The 22923-nt window shown below is 38.1% G+C and overlaps 1 protein-coding gene across 1 annotated transcript in view; it reads right to left on the minus strand.

The window, feature by feature from the left end:
- Positions 1–2323: 2323 nt before the first annotated feature.
- The window catches only part of LOC145979699 (alpha-tocopherol transfer protein-like), a 57121-nt gene continuing 36521 nt past the window's right edge, over positions 2324–22923 (minus strand). Inside the window, exons 5-7 of the mRNA XM_083112674.1 lie at positions 14397–14507; positions 8792–8900; positions 2324–2623 (exon numbers count right to left, since the gene is read on the minus strand). Of these exons, the coding sequence (XP_082968800.1) occupies positions 2472–2623; positions 8792–8900; positions 14397–14507 (372 nt within the window). The 3' untranslated portion in view covers positions 2324–2471. The remainder of the gene's footprint in view (positions 2624–8791; positions 8901–14396; positions 14508–22923) is intronic.

The raw sequence follows: 22923 nt of genomic DNA on the forward strand, positions 1-22923 counted from the left end.
AGATTCTACCAGTTGAACAATTCTGCACTTTCTTCTTTACTGACCGAATTTTCACTGAGTTAAAAATATATCAATTTCAATAGGGTAAAAACTCAAATTGTGAGCAGTTATAAAATGTGTTTATCTTATGCTAATGGCACTGCGGAACAGCGACAGCGATACGGGAAAGATCCAAGCAAGGCATGGCTGATTCTTGTCATAGGGCAGACTTGAAGAATTCGCATGAACTTGCGGAGAGTAGCGAGAGGTTGAATGCAGTGCAAACGCCCCGCCTGGAAGATGAATCATCAATAAGCAAAGAATGGAAGAGCAGCAGCTTTGAGAAGGGAGAACTGAGAGGGGAAGTGTCCTCTTTCTCACGGAACGAACTTCAGTAAATTGCACCATAATATAATGTCACACTCAGTGGCGTGCCCAGAATTTTCGAAAGGGATGGGCTATGTGTACTTTTTCTTGATAGCCAGCCCTCATTTTGTCATATTTTTCTACCTTTGACGTTTTTTTAGGAATACTGAGCCAAAGCGGGGCTTTAACCATCAACATCCCCCAACTCCTTGTGCACGCCACTGGTCACACTTCATTGTTATTCACGAATCAGATGAAGAGAGGTACAACGTTACACTTTGGCTGTTCTCTCTGCAGACCGCACGTGCATAATACCACAAGAATACTGGGTCAGTCATAAGGTAAGTCTTGGTAAGACTGACCTCCTTTTAAACAAATGCTATACATTAATTATTTCGTGGACCGTCTGCCTATGCAGGTATGGATCTTGCAGCATGAAATAGAGTCTTGAGGGGAATGCCAGGGTGAACATAAGGTGGACTGAAAAAACGAAAAATTACTGATATGACTTGTAATAGAGAAATGATGTTAGCTTTTTGCTTCTAAGAGGCGAGTTTAAAATTTTACGTCGATATCTTAATTCTAAGCCTCGCCACAATGGACCTGACACGTTTTGGCAATTCAACTCAACATCCGATATCTCCAACAGTGGGCCGGTATCAGTGGCGGAGTGGTTCACACCTCGCGTTACAACACCAGGGCTCCCTGGTTCGAATCCCGGCATCGGGATTGGTGTCATTTGTGCGTCGCTTGATCAATTTAATCATATCATCACTCATCCTCATTTTCGTGATTATCCAAAAGTTGCAGAAATGCGAAGTAAACCAAATTAAATTAAATCAAATTCTCCAACGGTGAGCATGTCTGTGGGGAAAAAAGTAAAACGCACTTAACCAATCTCTTTGTGTTTTCTAGCTATTTCATTCATGTTGATCTGTTCACAGCGAATTCAATACCCTTAGGGCTTCGGGAAGATTAGAGTACAAAAATGATTGTAAGAAAAGTTTTACAATACTATGTATTCTGGACGGTGACACAATGTTATCAATAAATAATATTTTCTATGTGATAAATACACGAACAAATTTGCTATTAATAAAAGGAATTACATACAAGTACTCCATCACTCCCATACTACTTCGGGTGAGATGGGACATACTTTAAATAATAAATTGGCCAATGTTCAGACAGATGCATTCTTATGTTCTTAGTCAGAAACCATTATTACGATTTAAGAACTGCATCTATCAATGATTAATTGATTGGGTGTTTAAGCCCACTGTATGCACAGTAAGGCTAATAGGGACTGGACCTACAGTTTAAAGTGAGTTCCGAACCACTATGTGCTTCCACTGGGTATCGAACTCGGGAACCCTTTGTTACAAGGCAAGGTACATCTGCACCATCGTGGAGGCCTATATATCAATCAATTATCAAAACCCGTTTTATGAATATTCGAGTTAGACTTTTGGCTCTAAGTCCAATGTATGCAGAGAAATGCTAATCGGAACTGATCCTAGAGTTAAATGTGCAATAAGAACAAGTGTGCCTTCGATGGGGGGGGGGGATCGAATCCAGATCAATATATATTTTATTCATACATACATTTATATCACACATGCGCCGACATCCCTGACATTGTGGTTATTGAAACACTGTTTGAAATGCTTATCAGTCTGTCAAAGTTTGTCTTTATAACTCTTTATAGCCAATTGAAGAAAAGGAAACTTCAAAATATAAAATACAGACTCATTACTAGCCGTGGCCTCCCTGCTGGCGCAGTGGTAGCATCGTAGCCTTGTAATCAGAAGGCCCCGTGTTCGTTACCTGGTGGAGGCACATAGTTCGGATACCACTTAAAACTTTAGGTCCAGTCTCGATTAGCTTTACTGTACATAAAGTAGACTTAAAACACAAAATCAATCAATAAATGAATGTACTTAATATTATTCTTTTATATACACATATTATTTGCTCAATACGTAATATACAGGTATACTTATAATTTATATTCAGTCATTTAAGTCATAGAATTAATATTTTCAAGAATTAGGATGAAAGACACTTCATTTAGTTTTCATGGAACGCTAAACATAATTGTATAATTATTTAGTGTTTACAGTCACTTAGTCGACAGAGAGTTGCCTGAAGGAGCCTTCAATTCCCAGAATATCACTCGCGTTTTTTGGCTTCCCTAGTCTCCTGGATTCATCCGATTTCTTCTTTCCCATTTCTGTCAAGAGCTCTCTCCTTGAGATTAGTTCCTTGTTCCACCGCTCTGCAAAGAATTAATTGTGGTGTGGTGATTTTTAATTTTTCATTAAGTTCGATATCATAAGTTTTGCAAGCATTCGAGGGACTTCACTCTTATAGGTGATTGAAGTGAACTCTTTCCAGAGGAATCATCTTTTGGATTGCAGATATATGTCAAAAATTTTAATCTGCTCTAATACTGCGTATGAAATTAATTCATAAAGTTTACGAGAGTTTGGGTCAAATGAAAATACGTACATTTTATGTAAGCTTTGACTTTTTTTGTAATGATCGTCCATGTTAAGAAGAAATGTGGAACGTTAATAACCTAATAGATAAGATTTTGTAGATTTGCACGTTTATCCGCTTTCAGACCTACTTTAACATACGCTTTGTGCAAAGTCCAGTTTTGGGCAATTTGCACTGACATTTTGTGAAAGATTAATTTGTTGGTACAGAGCTGAATGAGAGCAAAGGAATGTACGTTAATGTGGTTTATTACAACTAAAATAATAGAAAATTAAATTACTAAATTATCGTTATGAACTAAACAACGTTTATCAACTTTATACCTGGACAAGCTAGGACTGTGCTCAATTGATGAAATTATTAGTACATATTTTTGGCTTCCATTAACTTCTGAATACCAGTTGGTACCCTTTGAATTTTCATATTTCGATTCTGCATATATTGAGGTATGAAATACTCGGATTTGAATACAATACGCAATACGAGTATTTTAACACTTATATATTTTGATATAATAGAAATTTATTTGAATTTAAAAGTGTGTTGTTTTCCCAATATTATAACACAAAGAAAGATACTGAGTGAGTACCATTTTGTAGTGGATGGTAAATACGTTTGATTTATTTTGGGCCAAAAGGTGAAAAAACTTTCACACAAAAGCAATTAGATTATGTCGAACCATTGTGACTATCCTTATTAATATATCCTAGAAAATTTCAATTTCTTGTCTGTTTCTAACTAAACCTTAGAGGGACCGTGATAATATTTGAGTTTCTACAACTGCAGTATGTAGTGTCCCTAATTGGCAGGTTTTTCACTGCAATCTCCAGCTTTCCCTGTTCTCTGCCTTACGCTTCGTAATAGCATACGACCCAGTTAATTTAATATCATCCATAAGCTGATATCTCTTTCTTCCACGGACTTTTCTTCCTTCAACCATTCCCTCCAAGGCATCTCTTAGCAGGCAGTTTCTTCTTAGACAGTGTCCTAACCAGTTTCTTTTCCTCTTCTTGATGGTCTCCAGTATAGATCTTTTTTCACCAACTCTTTTCAGTACGGCTTCGTTTCTTACCTTGTCTGTCCATTTTACACGCTCCATTTTTCGCCATGTCCACATTTCAAAAGCTTCGAGTCGTTTCTCTTCATTTCTTCTCAACGTCCAGGTTTCTGCACCATATAGTGCTACACTCCACACAAAACATTTCACTAATCTCTTCCTTAGACCTATGTCCATGGGTCCACAAAAAACATTTTTTCTTCTATTGAAAGCTTCTTTTGCTATTGCGATTCTCATTTTCACTTCTTGGTTGCAGCTCATGTCACTGCTTATAGTGCATCCGAGGTACTTGAAGCTATCCACTTGCTGGATTCCTTCACTGTTTGCTCTCACATTAATATTCCTTGGTTTCCGTCCTATAACCATTGCCTTTCTCTTCTTTACATTAATCTTCATTCCATACTGCTCACAGCTGCTGTTTAACTCTTCTAACATACTATTTATGGTTATTTCATCCTCAGCGAATAATGCCATGTCATCAGCAAATCTTATGCAGTTTATTCTTCTTCCTCCCAATTTGACACCTCCTGTGCCCTGGAAACAAGTTTTCACTATATCTTCTAAATAGATATTAAACAAAGTAGGCGATTGGCAGCATCCTTGTCGTACTCCTCTTCCAATTTCACAGCCTTCTGTCATTTCGTCTCCTGTTCTCACTTTAACTCGTTGATTCATGTATAAGTTGCTTAGAAGTCTTCTCTCTTTCCAATCTACAACAATTTTCTTCAGAATTTCTAAAAGTTTAACCCAATTCACTCTATCAAAGGCTTTCTCCAGGTCTACAAATACTACAAACACATCCTTTCATTTCTCTAAATATCTTTCCCCAATGGTCCTCAGTAAACCAATTGCATCCCTTGTACCTCTTCCTTTCCTGAAACCAAACTGTTCTTCCTCTAACTCGCCACTGACCTTCGAGTATAGGCGTCTGTTCAGAATTCTTAGAAGAATTTTTGCCGAGTGAGATATCAAGCTGATTGTCCTGTACTCAGAACATTTTCTGGCATTGCTTTTCTTCTGCAGAGGTACCAAAACAGTCTCCGTGAAATCTTGTGGCCAATCCCCTTTCTCATAGATTTCATTGCATAAATGAAGTATTTCTCTTTTTACATCTCCCAGGCATTTGATAAGTTCAACAGGAATTTCATCAGTGCCCGTTGCTTTCCCATTCCTCATTTCTTTGAGTGCTTGCTCAAATTCTTCATTCAGGATATAGTATCCTTTCTCATCATCAGGCACGTCGTCTTCATTTTCTACATTCAGACTGTCTGGGCGATTCTCTTTCTGGTAGAGCTCTTCAACGTACTTTCCCCACACATTCGATATTCCTTTTTTGTCTGTGATTTCACATCCTTCCTCGTCTTCTATCATCCACAGTGTTTTCCATTTCTTCTTTTGGAAGCTCAAGCAGTTTACTTCACGATACATCAAGTCATACCTTCCTCTTTTTTCCAGTTCTTCAATTTCTTCACATTTTTGTTTCATCCATTGTTCTTTTGCCCTGTCAGTTTCTCTTCTTAGCTGGTTATTCAGTATCTTGTAATTATGTCTTCCCTCTTCTGTATTTACATTCTTCCATTTTCTCCGTTCCTCCATTTTTTCCAGCATACTTTCAGTAATCCATGGTATCTTTGCACTTTTCCTTTCCCTGTAGCCTATTGTTTCATCCACTGCCTTCTGTAAGCAGCTTTTTATTCCATCCCACATCTCATCCTTATTGTTACAACTAGCTTTAAACTTATTATAGTTTCCTTGGAAATGTTCTGCATATTTTTGTCTTTCGTCTTCTTCCCTTAGCTTTTCTAAGTGGGGTTTCTTGCTCACCTGGTTTTGGGTTATCTTCTTCAATGTAAGATTGATTTCTCCTATTAGCAAGATGTGGTCTGAATTAATGTCAGCTCCTGGCAATGTCTTCGCATTTTTCAAACAATTTCGAAATCTTTCTTGTACCAGTATGTAATCTATCTGGTATCTTTTACAATCTCTTGGACATATCCAGGTATACCTCCTTCTCTTATGTTGCTGGAACAGTGTGTTGCCAACAATTAGGGAGTTTCTTTTACAGAAATTTACCAGGCTTTCCCCTTTCTCATTTCTCTAGCCTAATCCATATCTTCCTACTGTACTTCCATCCTGCCTTTCTCCTACTACAGCATTCCAATCACCCATTACGATAATGCACGATCCCTTTCTCTCTTTTTCCATCAATTCCTCTATCTTCTCATAGTTTTCCTCCACTTCTTCTTCTGACAACCCACTATGTGGCATATACACTTGAATTAACACTAAGTCTTTCTTCTTTCCTTGAAGTTTCACCATTATAATCCTGTCATCCACATAACGCACTGCTATAACTTTATGTTTCACACGTGGTCCTAGCACTATTCCCACACCACGATTTCCTTGTTGATCACCTCCAGAATAAAACATCTTGAACTCATCACTCACTATTTCACCATTCTGTTCCCACCTCACTTCTGATATTCCCATAACATCTACTTTGTTTCTTCTCATTTCTGCCTTTAAGTTTTCTAGCTTTCCCGACTGTAACAGGGTTCTGACATTCCACGTTCCAATCCTTAATCTTACCTTCTGTTTGCTTCTCTTTTCCCCATCAGTGTCCTTTGTCATAACGTGTCCTTCCCAGACATCCCCCTCCCGGACATCCGAATGGGGGGCTAGTTTACGTCCGGAATATTTTGCCTTGGAATGACTCATCATGATTGCAGTTTTTCTAGGGAAAAGATATATGCGGTAGCTTCCCGTTGCTTTCCGCACACCACTCTCTCTTTCGCATCTTGAAAGATCCCAGGGGGCCCCAACGAAGAGGTGAGGAGAGTGGATTTGACTAAATGAGCCCTCCGGACTTCACCGAAATTCACTGCACCAAACGTATGGTGTTTGGATATAGGTTGCATATCAGTTCCATCAGGGTTTTTGACTCAAGGTCGAGAAATCCCATTTAGCCTTTATATTTGTAAACCATGAACCAGAGAACCAACCACCTGTCTGCTAGAAGTTAAGGGAGTGTCTTGTACTAAAGGGATTGATTGATTGATTGACTGAATAATTTGTTTTATTTTACTTCGTATTTCTGCCACATTTGGCTAATCACGAATATGACGATGAGTGATGATGTGATGGAATTGATGAAGCGACTCTCACAAACTGACAGTGATTTACACATTGTCAGTACAGTAATTAACTGTCATATGTAGTAAAGTATAGTAAAGGTACCCTGTGCGTGTACGTACACACGTGCCATGAAGGCATATGGGGTGCTATGGATGTACAGAGCTCCACATATTCTTAATCTCGGCCATAGTTGATGAGAGGAGGATCACGCCCTGCCGCCTATATCCCCCCGGTACCCATTCACACGAGACTGGATGGACCTCAGAGACGGGTAGAAACAGGGAACTGATTGGAAAAATTCCTGGTTCAGATCACATACCCTGGGTTTCGAACATTTTTGCACTACAATCACGTTGACTTCCGTAACTAAATATACTTAAGAAAACATCTTCATTCCCGACCATGTCGGGAAATGTTCGGAACGGGATATATTCGAAATTTCCCGCTGCGGTGAAAATCTCGAACTGAACACACTATTTACCGTTCAAGTGATTGTTTTTCCACTTCTGGCACAAAAACTGTTAAATTTAAAGAAATTCCAGACACCTATATTGCAGAAAATATCAAGAATTAATCTTTTATACATACACTTTGGAATTTGTTGGCTGTTCGGCATTACTAAATCTCGGAAAAATTATTTCCTGAAGTCGGAATATGATCTTTATAATTCACACCGCGTCATTTTCAATTATTATAATTATTATTATTTTATAGTACCCTACGGCACCTACAAACATGGATCATAGATACCATGAGGGAAAGTAGATTAAGTGGTCTACAATTGATAAATATGCATTGTGAAAAAGTACAAAAATACATAGAACTGTTCATCAACAAAGTGATATATGTTTATTAAAAGGTACAAAGGCGAATGCAGTGTTTATCAAAATAGTAGACTAGAGTCTGAACTTGTATACAATAATAATAATAACCCATGGCTCGACAGCCCTCGAAATAGCCTGGGCCTATCTCCCGGCAACCAGTATCCCTCACACAATCCTACCTAGAGGTGTGGAGATCTTAAACCGGTAATGGGGTGACGTGGGGTCAGCACGTCGAACCCCCAGCCGTTATATGAGATTTCGGAGACCAGGTTACGCTACTCACTCCTAGCTCCTCAATTTCCTCACGATGGTGGGTTGCCACCGGTCCTATGCACAGGCCGAGAACCCAGAGACTGAACCCAGGCGGACTCGAACCCATGCCGTCCCGCAGTCGGGGCCCAAAGCACGGCGCCTTAGACCGCACGGCCATGTAGGAGGACGAACTTGTATACAATGACAAAGTATTTTCAATTCAATTTGAATTTTGTGATTCTTAAAGTAGGAGTAGTAGTAACAATAAAAATAACAACAAGAAATAGTAATAACAGTAATAATAATAATAATAATAATAATAATAATAATAATAATAATGATAATATTCATAATAAAATGAGGGAAGACACTAATGAGTTAAGAGAATGTCACAAGCTAGGAAGAGTTTTAGCAGATGGCTGAAGGACCTTGACGCCAAACAGCACGAAGGGGAAAAAGAAGTAACTAAGTAAGTACAGTATATTCATAATAAAAGTTTCTATGACCCTGCCCCCTCTGTGAAAAATCCTGGGTACGCCCTTGCATAAACCTTCTGCTTTAAGAATGCTAGAGAGTTAGTTACTTAGAAAATGAGAAATCGATTAAGCAGTTGTGATAATATTGCAACAATGAAATCTGCATGTAAACAAGTCTACGCACTGCAAAAACAAATTACCATTTAATGTAAAATTTGGTCCAGCTGATCCTCCAAGTTCGTTTGGAAGCATTTTCTGGGGTATCACTTTGTGCATCTTTTCAATCTCTTTCTCCTCTAGAAATTCAACCTGCAAGTAAATGATAATTCAAATTAACAGATATCTTAATGTATGCAGGTAGCAGATAATACTTCATTTTGTATACTTCTTCGTTGATTGAGCAATTTGGCAAAGTATGCGTTAAGTGAAGAAGGGGAGGAAGCATCAACACCTCCAGTCTCCCAGCATACACCGTAAAGGAAATGAGATTCGTGTTTTTTAATTAATTTCTGCATTGCATATCCTATGCACAGTGTGTTTAAACAAATAATGGCCCGATTTTAAATCCTTTTATGTGTGCAACCACGCACCACGACTGAATGAAGCTCGCACTACTTGAACCACCGTGGCATTCAGTTTTGAATTACTACAGCTATTAAATTACTACAGATTTACCACAGATTTGACGCGCACTAGAGTGCGCGTCAAATCTCCTGCATATGGCGATAGCCAATAGCAGCCCACTTCAGCGGTGCCATGTCGAAATCTCACATGGAAAAGAGACAGCTTGGTTGAGAGAAACGCCTTGTCACGGCGAGCACGGAACATTTGATAATATAACATATACGTAATAAACTCAATTGGATAAAACAATATACCTGATTATGCCAGAGGGACTGCCAGGGACTCCTCGTCACTTCAACAACTGCCGTCGTTGTCCTCACCGTCACTGACCACACTACTTTCGCCCTCTGTGTCACTGTCCTTCAAATTGGGCCCAAAATTTCGTCCCGACCTAGTATCTCCCTTACAAAATCGTTTTCCTGTAATTGTTGTGCATGTTTAACATAAGCGGCCCATTGTTCTTGTATTACATTGTCAAGTTCTTCGTTAACAAGAGTACGTTGTCTTTTTGGCAGTAGGAAATTCGCCAGGATCGTAAAATTCAAAGACGGTTCTACGAGCTACGTCTTTTTCACATTCATCTAAGTTTGTTGTTCTTTTCGGTACGTTAATGTGCTTTCTAGGTGATTGAAACATGCCCCGATCCCCATTGCTTTGCCCCCGAACATATGCGAGAAACAGTAACTTGCTTCACAACCACACGCTTGAGCTGTTAGAGCCTGGCACTTCTTATAATCAATTTTACTTCTCTCTTCTTCACTCGAACATTTTTTTAAAAAAATTGTACACCTGAAAAATCACCTGTCGAGCCTGGATTCGTACAACACTGTATTTTCTCTCTCTTCTCTCGCTAACACTACCACTTGGTTTACTCAATGACATGCTGCACACACCCACTAAACACACAGAAAAAAAACGAACAGTGACGGAATCCTATTCGTCAACATCTTCTACCATCACTGGGAACGAACGTGCCCTGTTCCCTTCTCTAATCGGAAAGTTTCGGAATGCAACAGGAACGAAGGGAGAGCAAAAACGATACAATGCAAATGCGTTTATAATAACATTGCTTCTACAGAGGGAACGGTATAAGCTACAATCACGCTTGTTTTTCGTACATACTCGCAAATTCATTATCTTTCCATCTGTTGAACTACTGACACTTGAAATAATATATTTATATCCGAGCGCCAGGTACACGATTTAGTAGCGAGGTGAAACAGGTTCTGAACTAGGCAACGCCGCACGTCTGTGATTCGCTGGGGCTGTTCAGCCGTTAAAGGCCATATGCAGGAGATTTCACGCGCACTCTAGTATCGCCCAAACAGCCGCTAACCTTAACCGTTCAGAAGATGGCGTCTATTCAACAGAAGGCGTTTTGTGTTCTCAAATTCAGCAAGACATTACATCATGTGACTTGTTCTTGTAGGGATATGTAAAACAATGTGTTTTGTTCCACCGTTAGACATTGACTTGGATGAGCTGAAGGACAGAATCACGTTTGCAGTAAATTCAGTTAAAGAAGATACTCTCAGACGCATTTGGAACGAATTCAGCTATGGTCTTTATGTTTTACGTGCATCAGGTGGAGGGCACATACAAGAGCACTTATAATGCGGCGAGTGAAACTCGAGGGCTTACGAGTACTTAATACTTCCAATTTGTTGGATACCTGTAACACATTTTCATTAATAAATATTATTTGAAATTGGGTCATTCTGTATTAAACACACTGTACTTCAGTCAATAAACACTTTCTGCTGTTTCTCTGTACTACAGATTTCAAAATCTTGCCACTACTGCAACGTCATCAAGTTTTAACAAGATCATCTTCAATTGCAGTAGATGCCACTCGTTTGACAATAATTCCTACTTTTTTTTGTTTTAAGTCCACTTAATGCACAGATTGGATAATCGGGACCCGGCCTGCACTTTAAATTGGGATCTCAACCAATATAACTCGAACCTGGGACTCCTTGATTACAAGGTGAGGACGAAACACGTACGCTTTAAAACAAAGACAATTTTATTATTATTATTATTATTTCCACTTTGCCACATGCGAGGTCCTTGAGCCGAAGCTTTGGATAGTTGTTTTCGAAATTTCCTCTCCTTTCCTAAAACCGCTACGATATAAGAAAATCTGAAAATAATACATCTGCTTACAATTCCTTCCAGAGTATTCGCGTGAGTTTTGGCATGGTGTGCTTACGCTGTTCCCTATACAGGGTGTCTTATAAGTATTAGCGCAAACTGACACAGGTGAAAGTACACGATAATAGAAGCAAAAAAGTCTCAGTAAACATGGGTCTGCAAGCGAGCCGTTTTCGAGATAATCGCGAATGTGTGATTACAAGCCGCCACTGACTTCATTGCTTGTAAACGTCGTCCTAATTGGTAAAATGCTAATAATACAGTAAGAAAAGTCATTGGAGATCTCATTGCTAGACTGTGTACTGATTGTATCCATCTTGTTTGATTCCAACGCCACCTCTCGGAAATGTTCTGTGTTATAAACAAAGAGCAAACCTCGGAACGCGCAAGGAGTAAAACACTCGATGTTTACAAAATGCAATCAGTGACGGCTTGTAACCACACATTCGCACACATTATTAGCATTTTACCAACTAGGACAACGTTTACAAACAATAAAGTCAGTGGCGGCTTGTAATCACACATTCGTGATTAACTCGAAAACTGCTGGTTTGCGGACCCATGTTTACTGAGACTTTTTTGCTTTTATTATCGTGTACTTTCACCTGTGTCAGTTTGCGCTATTAGTTTTAAGACACCCTGTATATTCTCAATAGTTTGGTGACTATATAAGCCTATTTTTCGAAAACGAGTGTTCTGATGTCGGACAGAGGTCCAGCCGAGGTGTAATTATACACTGTCAGTGGTGCTTAAACTTGTTCGTTTCACGGCGCCCTTAGTGTTTCACGATTTTCCCGCGGCGCCCAAGTCAGAATGTTGGCCTATCTAACACTTGCAAAGCTCAGTTAGCGTGGTTAGGTTGCTTGCCTTAAGTAAAAAAGACACATTTGAAATTATGAAACATGAAATATAAAAAGTACTAAATAAGCACCTAAGCAACATTTCTAGGCCCCCCCGTAAGCTAGCCACGGCGCCCCTGGGTTGGGAACAACTGCACTCTGCAACAACACACATGCTTATTCTACGTCTTGGAACGAAATATAAACTAGGACGTGTGTACAGCAAGAGATAAGAAATTATTAAACAGCCTTTGGTGACATGTCGAAACTCAGACTCTTCATACATTTATGTATTCAGAGGATTCTACACTATGTCTCCGTTCTACCGCAGTTGAACTATTCATTGTTCAATGTTCAAACCTCATCGTAAGAATGTATGAAGTCTACGAAACAGACAATTTGATCCAACAGAGAGAGAGAGAAAATGTTACAACCAGCGTTAATCAAGTAGTTACAACTTGTTTCACTTTGGACGTTTTCTCACCAACTGGATAAGCAGCACAGAAACATGCGCTACAAGTATTTCAGGAGTAAATTTGTCACCTACTGCATGGGGTAGGAAGGTGACGAATGTTCAAAATTTTTCCCTTAACCACTTTTGAAAAACCTACTACAACCAAGCCTCACGAAATTGATAGTTATAAGTCAGGTTGTATAATGAGTTGTAAATGTCACAAGTTTTGTCTGCGTGATCATTGTGCTGGTTGCTGGATGATGTAATGTGACGTTAGTGGTCGAAGATGTCACAGGTGGAAGAGTTGACTGACAAACATTTGAATGTGATTTAATTGAAGATAATGAAGGTTTTAATGTCGATGTTTATGATGATGATAATGATGAATATGACATGAGACGTTGGTGCAAGATATTCTACGATATTGCCCATTTATTGTGATACAGTATGCACTTTAGTTTAAAGAATGGCATATTTTATTTCCTTGAATTCATTATTATTATTATTATTATTACTATTATTATTATTGTTGATTGAAAGTATCTTTAGAAGAATTTATATTTTTGCTCATTATACTAGCGCCAGGCTTTCTGAAACCTCAGAAAATATGCAAACTAGAGGCTTCGCAGTTTCTTAACCTACCAACACTAGCAACACTGCTTCCATGCCAGGGTTTTAAATGCTGCGGTGTATGTACATTTGTGAAGCAGGTTACATGGAGTGAAGGGATTGATGATTAAAAATGATTCATTAATATATTTGGTAATATTCACACCTGTAACGGTTCGTTGGTTGATTGATTTGGTGTTTTAATTCTCCTTTATGGACAGTAAGGCTAACTGGGACTGAACCTACATTTTAAAGTTAGATCCGAACCACTATGCCTCCATGGTATCGAAACCGTGACTAGTTGATTACAAGGCGACGACGCTACCACTGCGCCATCGGGGACAGGAAAGCCCACACCCATAACGCAACTCAACCAATCTTCCACTGCCCTGTCACGACATATATATGTATTTAATAATGCTGCATTGCGAGTGCAATAGAAAACAGCACCAACTCCCAATTTTAAGAAATCTATGGCACTGTATATACACCTACCAAAGAAACACTACATAAATATCACACAACTCCCTTTAACAATAGAGGAAATATACAGGTACCGTTTAAAAGTTCTTAAAAAGTTCTACAATTATAAGGTCAAAGTATTTAAAATATTTCATAATTATTACTTTATTTACGGTCCGACGTTAAAAGGGATAATAAGAAACTAATTTCCTCCAGTTTTGTATATACATTTCGATGATACACTTCACTCTGGAAATGTTCCAATCGATTCCCTTGAATTTAGTGCAGAAGCAAGGGTTTTATCCCCATTCTGTGAGATGTTATTCGCATATAAAGATTACATTACAAATTCTGACGGTGGCCATATTGATATCATTTATACAAAACCCGTAACAGGATTCTTTGAGACTTTTCGTGACAAATTAAACACAAGTGCAGCATAAGTATTCCAGCAAGTTTCATTCCATTTTTTTTAATGTCCAGTGTGGCTTCTAATTTGAAGTATTGTGTTGTTTTGGTAATAGCATTTGGAATATATAATGGGCCAGGCTCAATCAATATTTATATATATATATATTTAGCAGTGTATTCCGAATGAAATATTAGCCATTGTACATTGGAATATAGACAACTCCGGTCTTACTATTTGAAGATTTAACTTACCCGTTTCCTCATTCCCTCTTTCAGAAATTGTAAAGTAATGGTGGCTAGTTTCACAACAATGGGACTCAAACCCATCACGAAAACTTTTTTCATTTGCTGTGGATATCCGTCCTGGAAATATTATAAAATTATGTATTAATATCTGTGTGCGTGAAGAATAAAAGTACTTAATGCATGCATGTAACAGTAATTCAATAATATGCAATCAAGAGTTTGAGATTACTGTCTCAGTTTTAGTAAACTATGAAAGTAGTATAAAAGTATATAGGATAAACCCAACTTACAAGTGTAGAAAAGGCGAGGCTATTTGATTGAACAATCAGATTTGCTTACACTTAAAACAATGCCAAGATGGGGCCTGTACCCCAATTCTTCAGGTGTGATATGCTCTGATTTTTAAGAAATTCTGAATTTCTAGTGTAGAAAAGGCGAGGGCTCAACAGATAGATTTACCCATACTTAAGACAATGGCAAGAGGGGTTTATACCCTAATTTTTCAGGTGTGGAGGTTCGGGTTTAAGTCCTCATAAAATATGAAGCCTCCCCTGATGGCAAAATGATAATATTGTTGCCTTGTAAACAAAAGGCTCGGGGTTCGAGTCCTGATAAAATATTTAAGATTGAAATACATGTGGCAAAATAATATGTCCACAAGTGAGATTTTGAGAATAATTACTGCTAGTTGATAGCCCCCAAATCTGAAACCCTGGTAAAACAATGTTTTACAACAATATATTGTACAAAAACTGAATTTCTCAATTTTCTTATTTTCTCATGTTTTATAACCACTTGCTCAATACAATAGAAGAATAGTGGGTAGGCATAATTAATTGCCTCCATGTCCTGCCGGCACGCAAGAGATAAAATCTACACGCTAGAAGGGAGCATTAATGATTTTTCTGTACGATTCACTGAAGGGGGCATTAATCTTTCTGTGCGACAGGGGGAAAAAGTGTAACATGTTGCAGACATGTAAAAGTGTAACAAAGATTATTGAGATAAAAATACATATTTTCACACAGTGGCAATGAACTGCACCCCCTTCATGCTGAAAGCAATTCTATTCTGATAATATGAGCCTAGGCAAAGACTTAGAAAATATTATGGCAGTTCAAAATCCAATTTTGTCTGTATAAGGGTCTCAGAACCCAGTAAAATGTGGGCATATTCCATATTGAGAAGTGTTAATATTGTTGCATTGTAATCAGGGGCTTTGGGTTCGAGTCCTGATAAAAGATTGAAATATATACAACTGCCCACACATAAGATATTCACTGCTAGCTGATAATACAGTTGAGGTTTCAAAGCTGGTAGAGTGTCTGGGGCCTCTCTGACAGCAAAGTGTTGGTATTATTGCTTTGTAATCAAGGGGCTTCTGTGTTTGAATCGGACCTCTAGAATTGCTCCGTGACTCTCTCATTTCTTACATCATAAACATATGATTTTTCCCCTATGAGAATGACGCTACATATGGTGTCATCTGGTAAAGCCTCGTGGAATTCACAGATAATTTTAATGTTTGTCCTGTCATTCACCACAACTTGTTTCCTTTTTGAAGTGTTGATTACAAACATGGGTCTCTGTGTTTTGAATTCATCTGGTGAGTAATACATATCAGTACTGCCAGTAGTGACACGCTTGAAAGCCGAAAAAGCCTCATATAATTTAAGAAAATCATCCTTGGACATGTCTAAATTATAATTTTCTCTAGGGAATACCTCATTTCTGCCATTTTTAAGATATATATTCTTGATGTTGCAGCTATCAAATTTACTTGAATTTTTTTCCTGATTATTGTGTCTTCCAGTCTGAAACAATACCACCACAAAATCAGGCATGTCAAATTGAATGCTGGAGAATGAGTTTGTAGCATCAAACTCATAATATGTGCCAGATGCGGGCTTCTGTACGCATTGATATGTGTAAAATTGCAGAGGAATCTGTGGATTTTTTACTATATCTGCTTTGTGTTTAAGAGCGTAACTGGCCTCATATTCAACAACTGGGATTCTTAGCTCCATAGTCTGAATAATGCATTTGCCTTCATCAGGTAGGGTATTGGGCAGAGCTTCTCCTGTAGGGTTTAATGTGCTGTACCTCATCAAAGCATTATTATCATTGGCAGCTCTTCTAAATGTAATTCTTAACCCGCCTTTCCACATAATTTCTTTGTAATCCGAGAAGAATCCTGGCAACAGGCGCATGGGGAACAGCACAGTGTGGCTCTTGGTTAATATTTTATCACCAGCCTCAAATCCACCGATTCTGTAGTAAGAAGCCTCGGTTTTGGATAATTTTAGTGTGTCCAAAGCTGTGGAGGTAATGCCGGGATAATCCACTCTGTTTATAACAACGCCATGTTTTCTGATCTCAATTTCAGAGAACAGATGCGGCACAAAATTATCTACCAATCTTATATTTGAATTTGCCGGATAATCTGTTCCATCGAGCTTTACAACATCAAATTTGATGTATAGATCTGCTCTGTGAGGGTGTATAAATCCATCCCCTACATCAAGATCAACCTCAATTTCTGTGTTGGGTTGATTTAAATTTGCAAATGTCCTCCTGTTTGGGGGGAATGATTGTAGCTCATAACTCTCAATATTTTCCATTGTATGTATTTTTATTTAAATGTTAATCTCTATGATAGCAGTTGTTGTGGCTCCAGCAAAATCAACTAATTCTTCTTTTTCATTAGTGACCATCAATTCAATGTAATCTATTCTGTTGTGGCACACAGGAAAATATAATGTTGGGGATGGATTGTAGATGATGGGCTCCATAAATTCAGAATTAGGTTTGAATGTTGCAATGATGCCAGTTTGTTTGTGAGTGCCTATGCCATTTGATTTGGTGATCATACCCTCGGCCACATTACAGTGAATATTCAGAGTCTCTATGGCTAAGAATTTGGGTATATTAATAGCAGTGTGTTTGATGGCCGCTTCAAGTTTTGTGTTGTTCTCAAAGCCTAACAGCTCTCCTATAGTACCCAGATCCACTGTTTCTGTAGCAGATACAATCTCTACTCTGTGAGTGACAGAATTTTGACTTAACACTACACCTCTGGGTAATTGAGCATTTAGAGTGGACAGATTATATTGCCCTGGAGTGATGACAATTTTTTGATCCCCTACTGCAATTTTGTTGTTGTGGTGTGTAATATTAGGGATTAGGTACATGCCGTAAAATGCTCTGAGAGCTATTGTTTTGGGATACACTATGTCATCATGCAATTTGAGTTTCAATATTGAATTTTGGCTGGTGAGATGGAATACCCCCATGATGTTTCAGATACCACAAGGCTTTTTGAAAATCTTCAATTGATGGTTTATTTATTTGAGACATATATCTGAGAACAGATAAACACAAATGTCCGCAATTAACATCTTTGAAGTTTTGAACACGGGCATTATTGTAATAAAGATTAGGTGATTTTAAATATTTTATTAAATTTTCAGGTGGAACACCTCCAAATGAATCAAACACAAATGCCTCATTGTTTATATATTTAAGATAGCAAATCCAGTGAGTGCCCTGATTTTTGTACTTATCCAAATTAACAATGCCACACTCTTTGTTGAGTGGTTGTTCCGGTAAAGAATCAGACATGTACACACCCCTAAAATGTTTGATGCCCAGTGGCTTGATTAAAGCTTCAATATCTTGGTTTGTAAGCGGCTCTTGTTTTTTTTAAACTTACTCATGGCTCTCTTAACACCTTTGCCTTTTTTCTCCATTGCCAGGTTATGGCGCTTCTGCTCATCTAATTCTGCCTTATTTTTCTTGGCATCTATTACTGTTTTTGCTATGGCAGCTGATCCCCCAGCCAAGCTCCCAACAGCCCCGAGAGCTGCTAAGATGGCAGGGATGGTAAATATAAACCCCCCCACATGTGATTTTTTTCTTGATTGCTGTAATTTTTTTAATTGGGGGGTACTAAGTAACAATTTCATACCATGTCCCTTTGCAATACAAGAGCTTTTTTTCTTGCGCTGCATTTTGGTCAAAAGACTGTCAATAGTTTTAAGAGATTTAAGACCTGCATAAGGTATTTGATACATAACACCCTTGGCCTTCATTGTAGGTTTATTATATATATATTCACAGCCCCCACCCCAGTTTTTGTTTGGTGCTCATAGCTATGGTGGTCCCCAATGCTGCTATTTTTTCACTCAAAGAAGCATCTTTGCTTACAAATCTACCAAATGCAGCCTCTTCTAATTTCTTGTCTGCAACATGTCTCTTGTCAAGATCAGAATGTGTGTTGTATGCTATGTCATGGTCTCTACAAGCAGCATCTAAAGGATTAACACCAGGATCCCCTCTGTTTAATCTATGATCCAATTTTGTACCGGGACCACAATACTGATAGCCTGGAATATGTAGTTCAAATGGCAGCTTGTTTATAATGTCATTCACCAGCCCCCGACCCTCAGAAATATTCCAAAATTTAGGTGGTAGAGTATTAATAATTTTTATGAGATATCCAATCCCTTTAGGGTCATTCACTATAAAATTAGACAATTTGGTGCTTATCATGTCCATAATTCCAACCTTTTCATTGTAAAAATTGTGGTTCCCAGCATTTTCCTCCCCAGCTATCACCAATAACCTATCCACAAGTTTCCTGACATCATCAACCCACACAAATTCTTTGGGCAAGGTGTTGTATTGTTTGATTCCACTGCCAGTCTTGATCTGTGACCATATGGGCTTGATTAAGTTGTTGTATTTTGCCCCACTGCTCGACTTAACCCTTTTTTGTGTGGGATCATTGTTCTGGTATAGAGCATCTGATTTTATTAATATTTCTTTGTAATACTCATAATCTTGCTCTGTATAGCTGCCAGGCCTTTTCCTAGTCATCAGTTCCCACAACCCAGGTGTGCCGGGATATTTAACAAAAGCACCTTTTTCTCCGAGACGAGATTCTGAATATACAATTATATCATCTCCCATAAATGTTACTCTGAAATTGCCAATTCTATGAATGATGCTCCCATCAAGCTCTGTGTCAGCATATAAGCCAAAAACCTCATCTTTGTTGTCTTTAGGTGTGCTTAAATATTTTTGAGCAAGAAGACCCAATTCAATAGGATCCTGACTAGCCTCAATTCTTCTAGGAGCAACAGGACTAGGTGTATGAATACTGGAAAGTCGGGTGAAGGGATAATCTAATATGTTCCTTGCAGCTACAGGTACAAGTTCCGTGATCAAATCTTGATTTTGCTCTGTAACAGTTTTGATATTCTTACCTAAATTATTAATAGCATCAATTACAGGCTGTTCTGTTTGTTTGTGTTTTTCATAAATTCCCCGGTTCTCTGATTTCCATCCCTTGAATCTTTTTACAAGATAATCTCTTAACTTAAGATCATCAATGATTGGCCTTTTCATGGTTATTTATATACGTCTCAACGTCTAGAAAATCGTTGATTTTACTTCTGTATTTGCCGCTACTGGGTGTTCTTGTCATATCAATTGTGACAAACCCATAACTGTCCTGGTTCCAGCACCTGCTGCAAAACTTGGAAAAATCATTGTAGCTCAAGTCCCCACCTACATATTCATCATGTACGTGTTTGAGGTTGGTATGATCTTGATAAAAAACACATATAAAATTGCTGTTGTCTCGGATCAGCTGCTTCGGTATTTTTGAAAAAGTCTGTGCCAGGTAGAAACAATCAATGTTTTTGTGCCGGCCCTGTGTAAAGAAATTTCTAACCTTGTTTTGATTATCCAGTATAATGTCATCAAACACAACAACAGAATTATCGAGACATTCATGAAGTGGCTTAACATCTGGTTCAAAAGTAGCAATATCTAATCCATCATATAGCTTCATCAGCTGCTGATATTTTAATTGTTCCAAGCTCTTAGAGAAGACATACAAGTGCCTGTTTTTCCAGTCTAACCAGTTGGGTGCCAATAAAAAATTATCAACCATTAGTGTAGTTTTACCACAAGGTGATGGCCCAACAATAAGACACCTAATATTATCAGGCAGCAAGTTGCCATTTCTCTTATTCTGTTGTTCAGGTTCTGGCAGCCTTTTTATAACATCCCAGGTGTTCATATTATCACTTTGTCTGCATCGATCCAGCTGTTTTCCGGATGACCCAGCCATTTGACAAATAACTTGTTGCCTTTTCTGCGGATGATTTTTTCTATGAGATAAGTGTCAGGCTGTTTAGTTTTGCTGAGCTCTTGTTCATAGAATCTGCCTTTGAGAATTTCTCCTCGATGATCTTTTATTATATATGTGTTAAGGGTCCCGGGTTTAACTTGAACCACTGTAAATAATTCTGTGCTCCAGTTTCTTATAAAGCCTCTCTTGAATAAGTGCTTATATTTGCTGATTCTTACTTGATCACCCACCCTGTATTTGGCCTTTCTTGTTGTTGGCTGGTATTTAGGATAATAAACAGTGCTGATCAATTTTTGCTCATCAGATGAAGTTACTTCAGAGGGTTTCATGTTGATTGTGGAATGGACCGAGTTGTTATATTTATGTAGAAGTTCTGGAAGAATATTAATCCATTTATAATTACCTTGAAGTGTAAATTGTTTATACATAAGATTTTTTAAGGTTCTGTTGAATCTCTCTACAATTGAGGCCTTGAGATCACTGTAACTCGAATAATGTTGTATTGACTGGCTTTTAATAAATTGTTGAAACACTGAATTATAAAATTCTTTGCCATTATCTGTTTGCAAATAGCGCGGTGATCTTCCTGAATGATTGATGATTGTCCTGATGGCTTCTGTAACATATTTTCCAGTCTTGGATTTGAGTGGCACAGCCCAGGCAAATTTTGAAAATGTATCTATTACAGTGAGTAGATACTTGTAGCCCTTGTTGATTTTGTCTAAGTTTTTCAACTGTCCACTTGACAACTCAATCAAGTCGCTTTGCCATAAATCATCTATGCCCTTTGTGACTACTGGGAGTCTCTTAAAATTATGCCTGGCTTGTCTGTGTAATTCATCAACTATAATTTCTCTAGACATAATATGTAAACAAGAATATTGCAACTATGGGGTATTCAGCAGCTGATACTGCAGGATTTTCTAAATATAATTTGTCTCCTATTTGTATATTAAATTCCAGAGAGCCATCATCTTCAGCATAAGATGTTTCTAATGTATTGGGGTCTGTAAAATCCTCTAACTCTACACTGGTGACCTTTGCTTTGTTCTCAGCATTTGTTATTGATAAGGTAGGGTAGTGGTGTGCCTGTGGTTGATGCCAATATTTGATCTTGATTGGTCTCAATGTGCCCCCAACAAAAAACTGATAATTAAATTGTGCAGGGGACAGCATATATATTTTGCCACCTGGTGTAAATGGTGAATCATATTCTTTGTTGGGGATGCTGTACAATTCAAGAATTACTGAATGTTTTGGATTCTCGATTATGCCTGTTATTTCCTTTTCTGCTGTAAGCAATCTGCTTGTTACAGATTCAAGATGCTCATTGATGGTCCTAACAACATCATCATGATCTGGCTTGATTTTTATGTCTACAATAAGTTTCTTGTATTGTTGCACAATATCTTGTAGCTGGGTGGCAAAAACAGACAGAGCATTTGCTTGATTGGATTCCATGGTTCCTAGCTGTTGCTTGATATTAGCTACAATTTGTTGCAAATTTTCAACAACTGCCAATTTTGAATTTTGAGCAGTAAGATCATGGACCTGTCTTCTGATATCCTCAAACAGGGCATGCAATTCATTAATATGTTGATTGGTTGGTAGAGTGGCCACTGTCTGAGTGAGTTGTTTGATCTCTGCTTGGATATTCTTGATATCTTCTGATTTCAATATCCTATTCACAGCTCTCTTAATATTTTTAAGTTCCTGTGATGTAGGAAGATTTGATACTGTATTTTGCAAAGATTCAAGTGCCAATTTCACATTATTTAATTCAGATGCATCAGCCACATTTTGCATAGCATTTTGGAGCAGGGCTATATCTGCCTGAGAGGGTGTGGATTGTTGTAAAATTTCAAGCTTTGTTTGAATATCATCGATCAAGTGATGAAAATGAGATAGTTCAGATTCAGTGTTGAGGTTTTCAAACTTTGTGATTTGTTGCTGGACACTGACAAGTGTATCTACAATCCCAGGCAGGCGAGTTTCTTGTACATTTGCCAAATCACTTTGCACTGCTGCTATTGTACCTTCAAGATGGGTTATGGTACTTTGAATTTTTCCAAAATCTTCATATGTTTCAAGTTGCAGCTTAATATTTGCTACACTCCGAGTTATTGCACTCAAAGCATCAGAAGATGGCAAGTTGTTCATAAAATTTTCAAGTGTCTCAATTTTTTCTTTAACCTCGGCTATGGCATTGTGCAGAGGATCCAGATTAGGTATTTGGAGTGATTGAATCTGTTCTTTTAGAGTGGAAATGACTAGATCAAAATCTTCTTGTGATTTTATGCTTTTGACAATTGTTTGGAGCTGTGCCTGGGCATTATTTATCTGCTCTTCCAATTGTTGTTTCAATTGCTCAGA

Source organism: Lepisma saccharinum, chromosome 26, assembly GCF_977018435.1.
Source record: "Lepisma saccharinum chromosome 26, izLepSacc3.1, whole genome shotgun sequence".
NCBI lineage: Eukaryota > Metazoa > Arthropoda > Insecta > Zygentoma > Lepismatidae > Lepisma > Lepisma saccharinum.